The sequence below is a fragment of the Marmota flaviventris genome, chromosome 5 (genome assembly GCF_047511675.1).
Source record: "Marmota flaviventris isolate mMarFla1 chromosome 5, mMarFla1.hap1, whole genome shotgun sequence".
Lineage (NCBI taxonomy): Eukaryota > Metazoa > Chordata > Mammalia > Rodentia > Sciuridae > Marmota > Marmota flaviventris.
Window position 1 is genome coordinate 61,607,104 of NC_092502.1, and position 14,596 is coordinate 61,621,699.

Sequence of the window (14,596 nt, forward strand, 5' to 3'; positions counted from 1 at the left end):
AAAAAATTCAACTCCCTAGTCCTTTTCACATAATGCTACACTGCTACTGGCAACTCTCCCTACCAGAACTGTCCAATAAACCCCAATGGAAATGATCTACTCTATGCTGTCTAGTATAGTATCCACTAGTCACATAAGGTTATTTAGATGTAGAACCAGACTAATTTTGCTTTATTGAACTGTAATTAATTTAAAATAGCTGTATATGGCCGATACGAGTACAGTGGCAAAATACTATTCAGCACAGATCTAAATGGTAACCTGATAGATCAACATTAGCTCTCTGAAGCTGGCTTAAAAACACAGAAAATCTACTGAGAGCTTTTATGTCTAGGAAAAAGGAGGGATAAAAAACTGAATGGCTGGGGATGTGGCTCAAGTGGTAGCGCACTCGCCTGGCATGCATGCGGCCGGTTCGATCCTCATCACCACATACAAAAAAGATGTTCTCTCTCTCTCCCCCTCTTAAAAAAAAAATTGCTTGTAATATGGCAAGATTGTTTAAAAAAAAACAAACTGAATGCCTAGCCAGGCATGGTGGCGTACACCTGTAATCCCAGCAAATCAGAAGGCTGAGACAGGAGAATCCTAAGCTCAAGACCAGCCTTAGCAACTTAGTGAGGCCCTAAGAAATTAGTGAGACTCTGCCTCAAAATAAAACATAAAAAGGGCTGGTGACTTAGCTCAGTTCAGTGGTTAAAAAAAAAAAAAAGTGGGATGTGACTTAGGGATAAAGCCCCTCTGGGTTTTAAAAAACACTGAATGCTTAGGTCAAGAAGAGATCGTTTATTTGTGATCAAGTTCTAGGTTGGAATTTTATCAATTAAATCCTTGAAGAAGCAAGATTCTCAGAAAACACTTGAATTTCCTGAGAGGAATAATAGTTGTTAATGAAAATCTATCAGAAGAAAATTTGGAATTCTGGAAAAAAGGAATTTGCGGGATTCTGGAAAGAAGTAGGAAACACATGACTGTATGTACTACAAAGCCCATCTGCATCTCATTTAGACCTCACTCCACAAATGATAAGGCATCTTACAACTATAATGAGCAAAAGAAGTCTATACATGGAGTCAGGGGACCTGAATCCAACTCTAAATTCTTACTTAATTATCTCAAACAAAGGCAATCCACAACCTAAATTTCCGTTGTTTTTTCTATGGACAAAGAGGATGAAATTAGTAGCTCCTACCTTTGAGGAGTCAAGAATCCTTTTGACAAATGTGAAAGCTAAAAACCTCCCCTAGAAAATGAAGACAAATAATATTTCACCTATATTTAAAGATATATATCCCAGGTTATAAGCATATTATTCCTAAGGTCTTTTATAGTTGTGTTATCTCTAAATGATTCCTCTTCTGCCCCTCTCCCCCAAAAACCTCTAAACAAAGAAAACAAAAACAAAAACTTGCAACCCAGGAAAAAAATATAGTTCACAACTTGGTTGGATAAACAAAAGGCAAAAGGGTAAGGGAAGCTGGAGTTCAAAGCAAGGTTATGTGGGGACTGTGCTTTTTTGTCCTTTATAATTGATTTCCTGGCCCTTAAAATCCTTATAGAGAGGATCAGTATCTCCAAGAGAACATCTGTAAAGGATGACATGTAAGATTTTAGCAACCAGGGCAAAACAAGTTAAGAACCAACATCAATACAACCACATTTGGAGCAGGAAGAGACTACCCTAAGCTTTTGTTTTACTATCCTGTTCTGTCTGGGAAGAATGTTTTCCGCGGCTAGGCCTAGTGCATCAGGGCAAAAAGAGGCAGGATAAAATGAGGTTAAAGCCAAGGGCTCTACAGAACAGAAGACCTGGGTACTAATGTTGTTTCCACTGTTTAATAGCAGAAGCACAGACCCCTACGGCCTTAAGAAACCTATTTACCCTCTCCAAACCTTAGTTTTCTCATTTGCAAAACACTTTAACTAGAGACATTTTCACTGTCCCATCAGATCCTGGGAATCTCGTAAGATGACCTTCTGATGGCTCGACTATCGGCCAGGTTTGACTCTGGGATACCTTAGTTCCCTCCCTGGGTCTCAGATGTCTCAAAGGCATGGGCTGAGGGAAGAGGAAACTAAAGCTCACTGGTCCTACTTTGTCGAAGAGGCAACCGAAGCTAAGAGAGCGACGGCACTTAGTTCGAGGTCGCCCAGCAGGTAGACAGGGCGGCGTGACCCTCGTGAACCAGACTTACCAGGAGGAGCGTGCTAGCCGCGCGGCTCACATTCCCGGAGGCGCCTGGCCCAAGGGCTAGACTAGGAGGCTTGCCCGCGCACTCGCGCTCCCCACTGTCGGAGAGAGGCGGCTCCAGTCGTGACAGCGGCAACAAGGAAGTGGAGGCGAGGGCTCGCGCGCGCATCCCGGGTACTGGAGGAGCCCCGGCCCCGGGGCCCCCCGGAGACACACGGCGCAGAGTCGCGACCACCCCTCCTGCTCCCCTCCTCGGAGTCGCGATACGGGGTCGGGAAGGGCAAGTGCAGGAGTTCAAGTTCACTTTGCAGGCTTCTCACCGACGCCTGCCGAGGACCCCGGGGGTCGAGCCCCGGGGAGCCCGAGGAAGAGCGCAAGGACGCAAGTATCGCCGCGGCACTAGTCTAGAGCTGGCAGCAGCAGCAGCGGCGGCAGCAGCAGCACACCACGGATCGCCAGGGAGACCCGTCCCGGCGGCCCTCGCGGCGCACCGGAAGTGGCCGGCGGCGCGTGACTGCGTGAAATCGCTCGCGCAAGCGCAACAGTCTAGCCCTAGCTGGGAAGTGGATCCAAAGGAATCGTTTAGAGGTTTTGAGTGGGGCTGTTAAGACTGACGGACTGCTTCCGGCCAAAGGTCCCGGGCAAAGGAGGAAGGTGTGGCTGCCGGCTGTGGAAGTGCCCGGCCGTTTAGCCCCGGGGCACTGCAGTGGGGCGTTCAGGTAACTACAGGGGCGGGGCTGTGCTACGCGTGAGGGATAGAGCCCCGCCTCACGTCTCAGAGCCACGTCGGGCACTGGGGAGCCTACCGCACCACCCTCTGCAGAGCAGCATCCGAGGCCTCACCCCAGCCCTCCTCAGTCGGCCCGTCCTCATTCAGGATAGGTTGATACTTGAGGCCACATCAATCCCCTCTCTCACTTCGGTGATGTGTCCACAATCCGTCTCCACTGTCCTACGGACAGTAACGACAGTGAGTTCCTGGAATGACTCAAGCCAAGTTCCTGGAGTGTGGAGAGGCTCCGGGAATCAGGGATTGGACTGGATTGTCTCCCGGGTCACATATTGTGCTATATTTGAACAAGTTCATGCACGACCCTCACTATTTTGCACATGTAATTACAATCTGCTTTCTTTTTGTCTACGTCTATCACCAACCTCCCAGCCAACATCATTTCCTGCCTGAACTTCCACCCTTGTCTCTTTACAGTCTATCCCACTTCTGCTGTCTCTCTACAGTCTATTCACACAGCAATCAGATTGATCATTTTGCATTGTAAGTCTTGTCATGTTAAATGCTTAACATTCTTCAATATCTTGTCTTTCACTTAGAATAAAATTCAAACTTCTGGATCTGGGCGTTTGACTTGGTGGTAGACCATTGCCTAGCATGGGAGAGATCTCCCCACAAAAGAAAAATTAACCAAACTTCTTAGGTTGATCAAAACTTTGGTTTGGCTTCCACCTCATTCTCTTTACATGTCTCTTTTCAGTATCAGTAATATTCAGAACAAACGATATAACATTTTTTTTTAGTGTTCAGAGCATTAATTTTGTCATGAGCCTTTCTGTATTTGAATCCTAGCCCTGCCACAAGTAAGCAGTATTAAGTATGTAAAGTGCTTCACAAATTGTTTAAGCAGTAGATGCTCAATATCTGGTTCCCATCTCAGTAAATAGCATCACAATCCACTGGATTGTTCAGGCTCAAACCAGAAATCTGAGAGTTGTCATTGACTCCTCTTTGACCTCATATCCTCACCACCACAAGGCCTGCAAAAACAACCCTCAGCTGATTACTTCTCACTATTTCCTATATTGCTACTCTAATCCAAGCCACCTCATCTGTTGTCTGGACTGTTTTGTTTTTTTAAAATTTTGTGCTGGGGTCTAGCCCAGGGCCTTGCTTATGCACTCTATCATTGAGCTACATGCCTGCTTTTCCCCCAACACCTTTTAATTCCATTCTTCACACAGCAATAAGCTTTTTCTTCTTTTTTTTTTTTTAAGTCCTACAGTAGTTTCCTGTTGCATTCAAATTAACATTCAAGCTGCATACAGTCCACTAAGCTAGCTTGCTTTTATCTTCAGATTTAGGAGCACCTCTTAGGAAAATGGATTTTACCTATTAGGTTCTCCACCCTGCAACAGGACTTTTCTAAAGTACAAATCTGATTTGCCATTCTATAAAAACCCTCCAAAGGCTGCTTTATATTTATTTTTTGTCCGTGTGAGTGTGTGTGTCTGTGGTACTGGGGATTGAACCCAGTGGAACTCTATGACTGAGCTACATCCCCAGACCTCTTTATTTTTTACAGGGTCTCACTAAATTGCTGAGGCTGCCCTCAAACTTAGGCTCCAGCCTCAACCTCTTGAGTTGCTGGGAATATACGTGTGTGCCACCGTGCCCAGCTAACCAAAGTCTTCTTACTGCACCCAGGATCAAGCTAGAGTCCTAACTAGGCCTTTGTGATTTGGTTCTGCTTCCCCCCAACCCAACCATGCCTGACCATGACATTTTATTTTCTATAGTAATTCATTGCCTTAACTCATATTTCCTTACATCTCGTAATTCTAGTTTGTTTATTTCTTAAGGCCCAGCACATTGCTTTCTCTTTGAAGTGCCCCCGTCCGTGCCCCATTCCAGTTGATTATCCCCACTTCTGTATTCACATGGCACTCTATAACCTCTGTTACAGTATTTCACACACTCAGGGCATATCTTCGCTGTGCTCCCTCTCTATATGGCTGGCATTGAAAACATACAGGATGCCATGAATGGAAGGATAGATTTGTGGAGATGGTGTAAAAATCTCTCTTTGGGAAGGGACAGTCACTACATAGAGGCACAGCATCTTCTGTCTGTGAGGACTCATGATAAAATTAAGCAGGCAATTATCAAAACTGCTATTCCTGGATGATATTTTATTTGACCAGACTTGGCAGAGAAAGTGTTTGTTTTAAATTCTTAAGAGCTCTGGACAGGGCACACAGTCGACAACATTCTCCAAATATCTCACTTAATATATCTCAATAATTCTACTCACTTATGCCACCCACCATTCTGGTTTCTAAAGGCATTTTTCTTTGGATCACCTAACTAGAGTCCAGTACTTCAATTTGGAAGGAACTTTAGAGGTCATCTGGTCCCATGGTTTACAAACATGGGACATATAAGAATTACACTTAGAGCATTTCAAAATTTTGTACTTCCTCATAGAAATTCCCATTCAGTAGATCCTAGGTCAGGCCTGGACATCAGATTCTGATATGCCCTACCTGGTTGAGTCTAATCTCCTCATTTTAAAATGGGAAAAGAGGCCCAGAAAGGGTCTAAATTATAACCTGCCCATCATTTCTGCCATCGTCTCTTGCCCTAGTTGTCAGCAATAGCATCTCAGTATCCTAGTTGGTCTCTTTGCCCCTTCGGTACATTTTCTACAAGAGGAGCTAGAGTGAGTCTTTTTAAATGCAAAAGAGATAATGACCTTCCCTTGCCTATTCAGTGGATTTCTATTGCATTCAGAATAAAATATCAACTCCTTACTACAGCATATTTGAATGGTCTGGTTCTCCACCTTTGTCATAGACTAGGAATCATACAAATCTTCAGTTCCTGAATACCTCAAGCTCTTTCCTGATTTTGAGATTTTAATGATGCTATGTCCTTTGCTAGACTCTCCTTTCCCCCTGTTTTTCATGGAAATTTCAGTTTAAATGCCATCTTCTCAGTGAGGCCATGCCTAACCACCCTTTGTAAATATTATCTTCCCCTTTTATTCCCTGTCATAGTTTGTTTCCTTCATAGCACTTAACCACACTATAATTTTCTTATTTATCTGTTTACTTATTGTTTGTCTCCCATCATGTTTTATATTTCCTAAGGGTAGAGACCTTCACTCTGTTCATCTTGCTGCTTGGCACCTGTAAACATTTATTAAATGAATCTTAACTAAGCCAGATGGCACAAAAGCTTTGAAGAGCTCATTTTGGTGGAATTTTAAGCAGGACTGTGGAGTGGTGGATACAGCACTAATCTGAGTCATCCCCTTCCCCAGGGCTCATTTTCTCTATCCATAAAACAATCTGGATAAATAATTCCTTGAATTTTTATACTTCATTGTTATTTGCAAAGCTCTTTCATCACCTATCTTAATCTATTATCATAGCAGGTAAAATAGATCTTGTTATTCCCATTTTTACTGAGGCTGGAAAGTTTAAGTAAACCAGATTATCTGTAAAATCCCTTCTGCTTCAAACATTCTATGAGTCTGTGGAAGTAGTCTACTACTGACAAAAAGTCAGTAGCATGAATCTTATCTTCTTTTCACTTTAACATCGTAATTTCCTCATAGGATTTTTAAAAATCTGAACCCATCTTTAAAGGGGAAGTTCATTATCTTTAGGTCCTGATAGATACTCCATTTTTGTCTTCTCAGTTTTCCACACTTGTGGCAAAACAAGCTTCAAGAAAGAACATTGGCATTCCTGTTAGTTGTGGCCCAGTCCTCATCACCTGGAAATGGCAAACAAGGGGAACAAGAAGCGTCGGCAGTTCTCCCTGGAGGAGAAAATGAAAGTTGTACAAGCTGTTGACTCAGGCAAAAGAAAAGGTGATGTGGCAAAAGAATTTGGTATCACTCCTTCTACATTATCTACATTCTTAAAGGATAGAGCCAAATTTGAAGAAAAAGTGCGAAAAGCATCTGTGGGGCCCCAAAGGAAAAGGATGAGAAATGCTCTCTATGATGACATCGATAAGGCTGTTTTTGCTTGGTTTCAAGAAATCCATGCCAAAAACATTCTCGTGACTGGTTCTGTGATTCGGAAAAAAGCACTAAACTTGGCCAACATGCTTGGCTATGACAATTTTCAAGCAAGTGTGGGTTGGCTGAACAGATTTAGAGATCGCCATGGAATTGCTTTGAACGCTGTCTGTAGAGAGGATGGTGACAGGTTAATGAATGGTCTAGGAATAGATAAAGTTAACGAGTGGCATGCAGGGGAAATTATAAAGCTAATTGCTGACTACAGCCCAGATGATATATTCAATGCTGATGAGGCAGGAGTGTTTTTCCAGTTGCTTCCCCAGCACACACTTGCTGCTAAAGGAGACCATTGTAGAGGGGGCAAGAAAGCAAAGCAGCGGTTGACAGCACTCTTTTGTTGCAATGCCTCAGGGACTGAAAAAATGAGACCATTGATTGTTGGTAGGTCACCCAGCCCACACTGCTTCAAGAATGTCCATTCCCTGCCTTGTGATTACCGAGCCAACCAGTGGGCATTGATGACGCAGGACCTGTTTAATGAGTGGCTGATGCAAGTGGATGCCAGGATGAAGAGGGCAGAACGCCGGATCCTCCTGCTTATTGACAACTGTTCTGCTCACAACATGCTTCCACGCTTAGAAAGGATTCAGGTGGGATATCTGCCCTCAAATTGTACTGCTGTCCTGCAGCCACTGAATCTTGGCATAATTCACACCATGAAAATGCTATATAGGAGTCATCTTCTAAAACAGATCCTCTTCAAGCTCAGTGGCAATAAAGATCAAGAAAAAGTGGACATCAAGCAGGCCATTGACATGATTGCTGCAGCATGGTGGTCAGTCAAGCAGTCCACAGTGGTGAAATGTTGGCAGAAAGCAGGCATCATCCCTATGGAATTTACAGATTCTGATGCAGAAATGGTAGCCAAAGAACCAGACATTGCTATTGAAAAGTTGTGGCACTCAGTGGCTGTTGCCACATGTGTCCCAAATGAAGTAAATTTCCAGGACTTTGTCACTGCAGATGATAATCTCATCATCTCTCAAGAGCTAGTGGACACAGAGATCATCCAGGGTATGGTGACTGGCAAAAATACTGCTGAAGCTGGAAGTGAAGATGAGGAAGAGGATGTTTCTTTACCAGAGCAGCCAAAAATCACTATCACAGAAGCCGTCTCAAGTGTACAGAAACTTAGACAGTTCCTTTCCACTTGTGCAGGGGTTCCTGATGCTGTTTTTGGACAACTAAATGGAATAGATGAATATTTAATGAAAAAAGTGACACAAAGTCTTACTGATTCCCAAATTACAGATTTTCTCCAAGCAAAATAATGTAGGAATTAACTGCCTCTTTTACTTTGGAAAATATTTTTCAAGAATAAAGATTTCTTTAGATAGAATATTGAACTAATTTAAGTAAAGCAATATTATTATGATAATTTTTCAGTACTCAGAGATAATCAGGAAACTTGAACAGAATTTGGGAATGAAATTTGACTAATATGTGTGTTCCCTTTTGGTTAATACATTGGTTTTCAAATTTTGCTGCACCTTAGGAGCACTTGAGGATCTTCTAATAATTCCAAAGCCCAAGCCATATCCCAGAGGAGTTAAATCACAGTCTCTGTTGATGGGTCACAGGCATTTAGTAGTTTTGAATTTCCCCAGATGATTCCAATGTACAGACAAGTTTGGAACTACTGAAATAACCACAGGAAAATCAAGTGCATTATGGACACAGAGTCAACTACTTCCCAACAAGTCTAGATCAGTGGTTTCTAGAGTTTAGCTCACATCAGAATCACTTCTACTCTCAGAATTTTGGATTCAGTAGGTCTCAGAGGGAACCCAAGAACTTGCATTTCTAGTAAGTCCTCACCTGATGATCCAAGGTCCATACTTAAAGAACCACTAACATAGCTGGATTCTAGTACCTCCTCTTCAGATGGCCTTCTCAATACTCTCCATTGCTGTATAAAAAGAAAAGTGTCAGCTATTCTTACTCCAAGGCTGTTTAGCTCCTTCTTTTCTGCTGATTTGTTAACTCTAGAACTTTCTTAGCTATCCTCTTGATGCCCCAAAAGTTATCCAGGTTTTCAGTAGAGGTACATATGTTTGTGCCCAAGGAATTAACAGGAGCCATCTAGCTCATTAAAATATCCATAGTGCTTTAAACATAATTATTAGGAAGCTGGAGTATAGGGAAATAAAGAGCATAAAAGGGACATGGATATGCTCTGAGACAGAAGGTATAATAAAGAGAATCCTGTTAATCAGGATCATGTGCCTCTCACTTTCTAGACAGGATGAAAGGGGAGTTTGTTAGATAACTCCTATGGGGGTGTTTGGATCACACCCTGATTTGGATTTTTTTCACTGTTCTTTTTTTTTTTTTTTTTTTTTTTGTAGTTGTAGATGGGCAGAATGCCTTTATTTTGTTTGTTTATTTTTATGTGGTACTGAGGATCAAACCTAGTGCCTCATGCATGCTAGGCAAGCCCTCTACCACTGAGCTACAGCCCCAGTCCCTCACTCTTCTCAATCCAGTCTGTACCGTATAATCAAAATGAAGGCACATTACATTTTCCCTCTACTAAAATGGTTCCATAAATTGCCTTTTTCCATTTGTGCTTGTTCTTCAGAGAAATCAAAGTTTATTCTGAGTTATTTAAAATTACATGAATTTATAATCAGATTTATATTAAAGTTTCTTCCCTATAGAGAAGGCATTCTTTTTTCTTCTTTGCAGGACTAGGGATCAAACCTAGGGCTTGTCAGGCAAGTGCTCTACCACTGAGCCACATCCCCAGCCCTAGAGAAGGCATTCTTAATATTCTTTATAATTCTAGAATATACTCCTGGTAAACCAGACAAATAAAATTTCATTTCTAGAGGGTACACACAGAACCTGTTAATGTTGTGGTGGTGGGTTTTTTTTAAACCTGCCCCCACCCTGAATGATTTTGTAGATATTTCAGAAACCCACAGGAATTCATTTTTCTTTCTGCAGTTAATTGAAACACATAAAGCAGATTAATCATAGAAAGTATTGCTTCTACAGTGAACAAAACAACAATCATGAAAAAATATTTGTTTATATAGATTTTTAAAGCTCATTTTGGATATTTTTCCTTTCAACAAATTAGTATGAGAATTTAAAAGTATTGTACATGTTTTAAATTAACACTTAGAAAAGGGAAACAATGTCTTCTAGCCAAATCCTGTGGTTATATCTCATCCTTAGCTCCTTAATTGCTCTCATCATCTTCTTGTATCAGGATTACAGACACGTTTCCTAATCCTTTCCCTCACCTCCTGCAGTCCCTTTCTGCACATATTGTTAGGTCTGTTGGCATCAAGCCATTTACTTTGCCTAAGTGTTTGTGTTGGCTCTAAAATGTCTACAAAAATGAAAGACCAGATTTTTCAGCTGAGTGTTATTTCCCTAGGTAGTTGACTGCAATTTCCAACTTGGTTGTGCAGCACAATGTGCACCTTGCTGCCTAAACAGGCCATTGTCATCATTCATTTCATACACATTGCTGCTTCTATGCCTTTACTAGAATGCCTTGCCCTGCTCTCTATCAAGCTAGGCCATACACATTCTCCAAGAACTAACTTGAGCCTAGCGTGGTGGTGTAGGCCTATAATCCCAGCTACCCAGAAGGCTAAGCCAAGAGGATTCCAAATTCAAGACCAACCTAAGCAATTTAGCAAGACCCTGTGTCTAGCCACGCATGGTGCACGCCTGTAATCCCAGTGACTCAGGAGGCTGAGGTGGGATCATAAGTTTGAGGGTAGCCTCAGCAGTTTAGTGAGACCCTATCTCAAAAAATAAAAAGCTGAGAAGGGGGCTGGGTTTGTGGCTCAGCAGTAGAGTGCTTGCCTTGCACATATGAAGCACTGGGTTTGATCCTCAGCACCACATAAAATGAAATAAAGGTATTTTGTCCATCTGCAACTAAAAAAGCTGGGGATATAACTCAGTAGTAAAGTACCCCTCGGTTCAATTTCCAGAACTACCCCTCCCCCAAAAAAAGACTGTCTCAAAGTACCTTGGGTTCAATCTGCTGTGCCACAGGGGAAAAGGAAAAAAAGTAGAATCCTTTTTCTTGAAGACACCAGCACATATTCTATGCTTTTCCCTCATCCCATAGTGGTAGAGATTCATTGTCTCTACCACTCAGTTAAGCACTTAAATGTTTTCTCAATGTTCTGTGACTCTTTGATTAGACTGTAAGTCCCATGAGAGCAGAGACCAGTTAGCCTTTATAATGGTGCCTAACACGGTGCTAGGTACATCTTAGGCATGTCAATAAACCTTGAAGTAGAAATCAATACACATGTAATATGTCAAAGCTACCTTGTTTTTTAAAGCAGCATTGATTATATAAGAAAATGGCTTGGGAAAAGGGAGTGATGTATTCTATATGAAAGGATTTACAAAATTTTTCTGTATCATCACTTCAAATACAATTCCAATCCAAGTCATAATCTGGTTTTTGATAATGAAGAAGTCTATTATATGGAGTTAAACCTGTGTCTTTCCACCAAAAAAAAAAAAAAAAACACTGCAGGATTTTATTTTATTTTCTCTCCCCTCTATTTGTACACAGAGAACTTTCGTTAGAAAGGCCTTATCTAAGTGGATGCTAATCCATAATGATGGGGGGCATGGGATGAGTGGAGGAACTTTGGGTGTGGCAAAGGAGGGGACAAGGGAGTAGAAAAGATGGTGGAATGAGATGGACATCATTATCCTAAGTACACATATGATTGTATGAATGGTGTGGCTCTACTTCATGTACAAACAGAGAAGCGAAAAATTGTGCTCGATTTGTGTACAATGAATCAAAGAGCTTTCTACAGTCATGTTTAACTGATTAGAACTTATTTAAAAAGGCCTTAGATAGAATAGATGTTCAGGACATATGTGCTTAAACTTTTTTCACAAAAAGGAAATCTAGCATTCTTGATTTACTTAACATCATGATATAGATCTAGGAGATGAAAATCATATCCCAGAGTCCTTTGCAGTCTAATTTACATTGGCTAAGGTTTTGATTCTAGTGGATATTAGGGTTTTTGGCTTGGTACTTTGTTTTTTAGATTAAAAGTGGTTGATAGTATCCCTTCTTGGCCTGTTCTCATTAGACCCTCTGTGGCTTCTCCCTGAATCTCTGGTCAAGCTAGCTCCATTTGAGTAACAATTACATTTCTGCCCCGGTTGATTAACCCTCTCCATAAGCCAGTATGCAAGAACTCAGTACCTACCTCAATTGTGTTGTCATGAGGATTAAAAGATGTGTCTGGGGGCTGAGGATGTGGCTCAAATGGTAGCGCGCTGGCCTAGCATGCGTGAGGCACTGTGTTAGTTTCTCAGCACCACATAAAAACAAAATAAAGATATTGTGTCCACCTAGAACTAAAAAATAAATAACAACAAAAAAAGTGTTAAAGACTAAGTGTTCTTTAAATGCTACCTATAGTCATTACTATCTATTCCTATTTGGAACTTAACCATCATATAGAATCAGAGATTGGTTTAATCAATCCTTTCTTCCATTAGCAGTTCTTGGGTTCAGTGTTCCAGATGATAACTCCCAAGAGTTTTCTTTGTAACTCAAGAAGGGCACTTTCATTCGAAAGGAAGAAAATTTAAGATTGCTTTCCTATCATGCATTTTTTCACTTATCATTTAATTTTTCTAAAAAAAAAAAAAAAAAAAATATATATATATATATATATATATATATATATATATATGGTACAAAAGCACAAATAGGCTCAGATAATTTAGTTCCAAGGTTACAGACCTGTTAAAACTGTTCATGCTGAGGCCTTATTTCTTGGAATTTCAACCACCAGAGGGCACAGGTGGGTGACATAAAGGAAACAGTCAACTGAAGAAACCCTAAGAGCAGCCACTTGTAAATTCTGTGATGTGATAGAGATTGAGAGGGAAGACAAGGAAAAGGGGAAGAGACATAGGATGTGAGACTTGTTCAAGCAACCAACCAGGAACGAACTGCCTAGGACCACAAAATCTACCTCATCACACATCTCTTCACTAGAGACTTTTTCCAACCTATTGATACCACAGACCATGTTGACTCTGGACAGCTAGATATACTCTAGAAATGAGCCAGTGTTATAGGAATAATTATCCACCAAGCATATCCATGTTTGAAATAATAATTTATTGGACCTTATAATGTAGCCATCACTGGCCATAGGAGCTCTAAGAATTCTACCCTCAAGAATTTCAGCGGGGCACAGTGGCACTTGCCTATAGTCCCAGCTACTTGGGAGGCTTCAGAATTTCAAGGATGGTCTGGGCAACTTAGGAGAACCCTGTCTCAAAATAAAAGGAAAGGTCTGAGGATGTAGCTCAGTATTGGAGCATTTGCACTGCATGTGTGAGGCTTTCATTTTAAGCCCTGTTTACAAAACAAACAACAACAAAAGATAGAAGAGGGAAAAAATGAGTAGTAAATGTCATTCTTAGTGAATAAGCATAGACTAAATAGAGAAGTACAGAGATGGAGTCCAAAGGAGCCCCTAAAGGAGAGGAGTTCTGTAGAAATGTTGCCAAGAGCAAAGGATGCTTGTTAAAAAATATCTAGGAGGAGGAGTAGGGAGTTAGGTTGATGAAGCCAGGAGGCATCTCCTGGCAGAACAGCGTAAAAGACAGGTGTTATTTAGTAAATGGCCTGTTGGGGAAACCTAAGGTCAGTAGTTGGTATGTCAACCAAAGAATGTGTGATAGGACAAGAGGCTAGAGGTGTAAGTAAGGGCAGTTTTAAAGGTCTTGTCAGCTAGAATATTAATCTTTTATTTATCCTGAAAACACAAATAGCAAGGGTCAGGTGTTTGTTTTTAATATAGTAATTAGAGGCTGGATTGCAGAGAAGCAGATAGTTATTTAGGCTGTGGCACTGTCTTGAAGAGAAATAATGAAAATTGAGAGCAAGAACAAGATGTTAGATTTGATAGACACTTACAAGGTAGGTGGATTTGGTGTGGGAGTTAAAGAGAATAGAGAAATTCCCAGGTTTCTAGCTTAAGTAGCTGGGTCATGCCATGATTACAATAGGTTAACAGGGTTAGAGGTATAGCTCAGTGGTATAGCACTTACTTAGCATGTGTAAAGTCCTAGGTTTGGGTCCCAGCACCAAGGAGAAAAAAAAAGGTAGGTTAACAGAAGGGAAGACAAGTTTGTTTGGAAGACATGTTGCATGTGGGATAGCTCTAGGCATCCCAGCTGAGCTGTCCGATAACAAGATTTATATATAGATAAGCTGGTTGGCATTCTAGAAAGGTCAGGCTAGAAATCTTTTTTCAGCTGCTACTAGCTCAGAAAGTAAGATGAGTGGAGCCATAGATGTGGAAGTTTATAAGCCATCCTTTTTATAGTTATGTGTGCATACCTGCACATGTGAATATTTCTCCAAGAGTCACACTTTCATCAGTCTCAACTGGATCTGAAAAGAACAAATTTAAGCAATGGTTCTAAATGAAGAGGCCATGGATACAAACGTTGAAAGGGCAGATGGGGGAAGCAGAGCTCTCCAGGGTAGCCAAAGAAGATGCTAGAGAATGACTGTGAGTGCATTTGACAGGTCTCAGAATGCCAGTGC

At 41.3% G+C, this 14,596-nt stretch overlaps 2 protein-coding genes across 3 annotated transcripts in view; one reads left to right on the forward strand and one right to left on the reverse strand.

Moving 5' to 3' along the window:
- Hmgxb3 (HMG-box containing 3) overlaps nt 1–2,285 on the reverse strand; it is a 53,306-nt gene extending 51,021 nt beyond the window's left edge. For both annotated transcript variants that reach the window (XM_027949281.2, XM_027949280.2), the window contains exon 1: nt 2,196–2,285. The gene's annotated coding sequence lies outside the window, so the exon portion shown is untranslated. The remainder of the gene's footprint in view (nt 1–2,195) is intronic.
- A 512-nt stretch (nt 2,286–2,797) lies between these two features.
- On the forward strand, nt 2,798–8,298 carry Tigd6 (tigger transposable element derived 6). The gene is made up of 2 exons (XM_027949285.2): nt 2,798–2,910; nt 6,628–8,298. The coding sequence occupies exon 2, from the start codon at nt 6,711–6,713 to the stop codon at nt 8,286–8,288; it is 1,578 nt and encodes a 525-aa protein (XP_027805086.1). The 5' UTR covers nt 2,798–2,910; nt 6,628–6,710; the 3' UTR covers nt 8,289–8,298.
- Nucleotides 8,299–14,596: the final 6,298 nt, after the last annotated feature.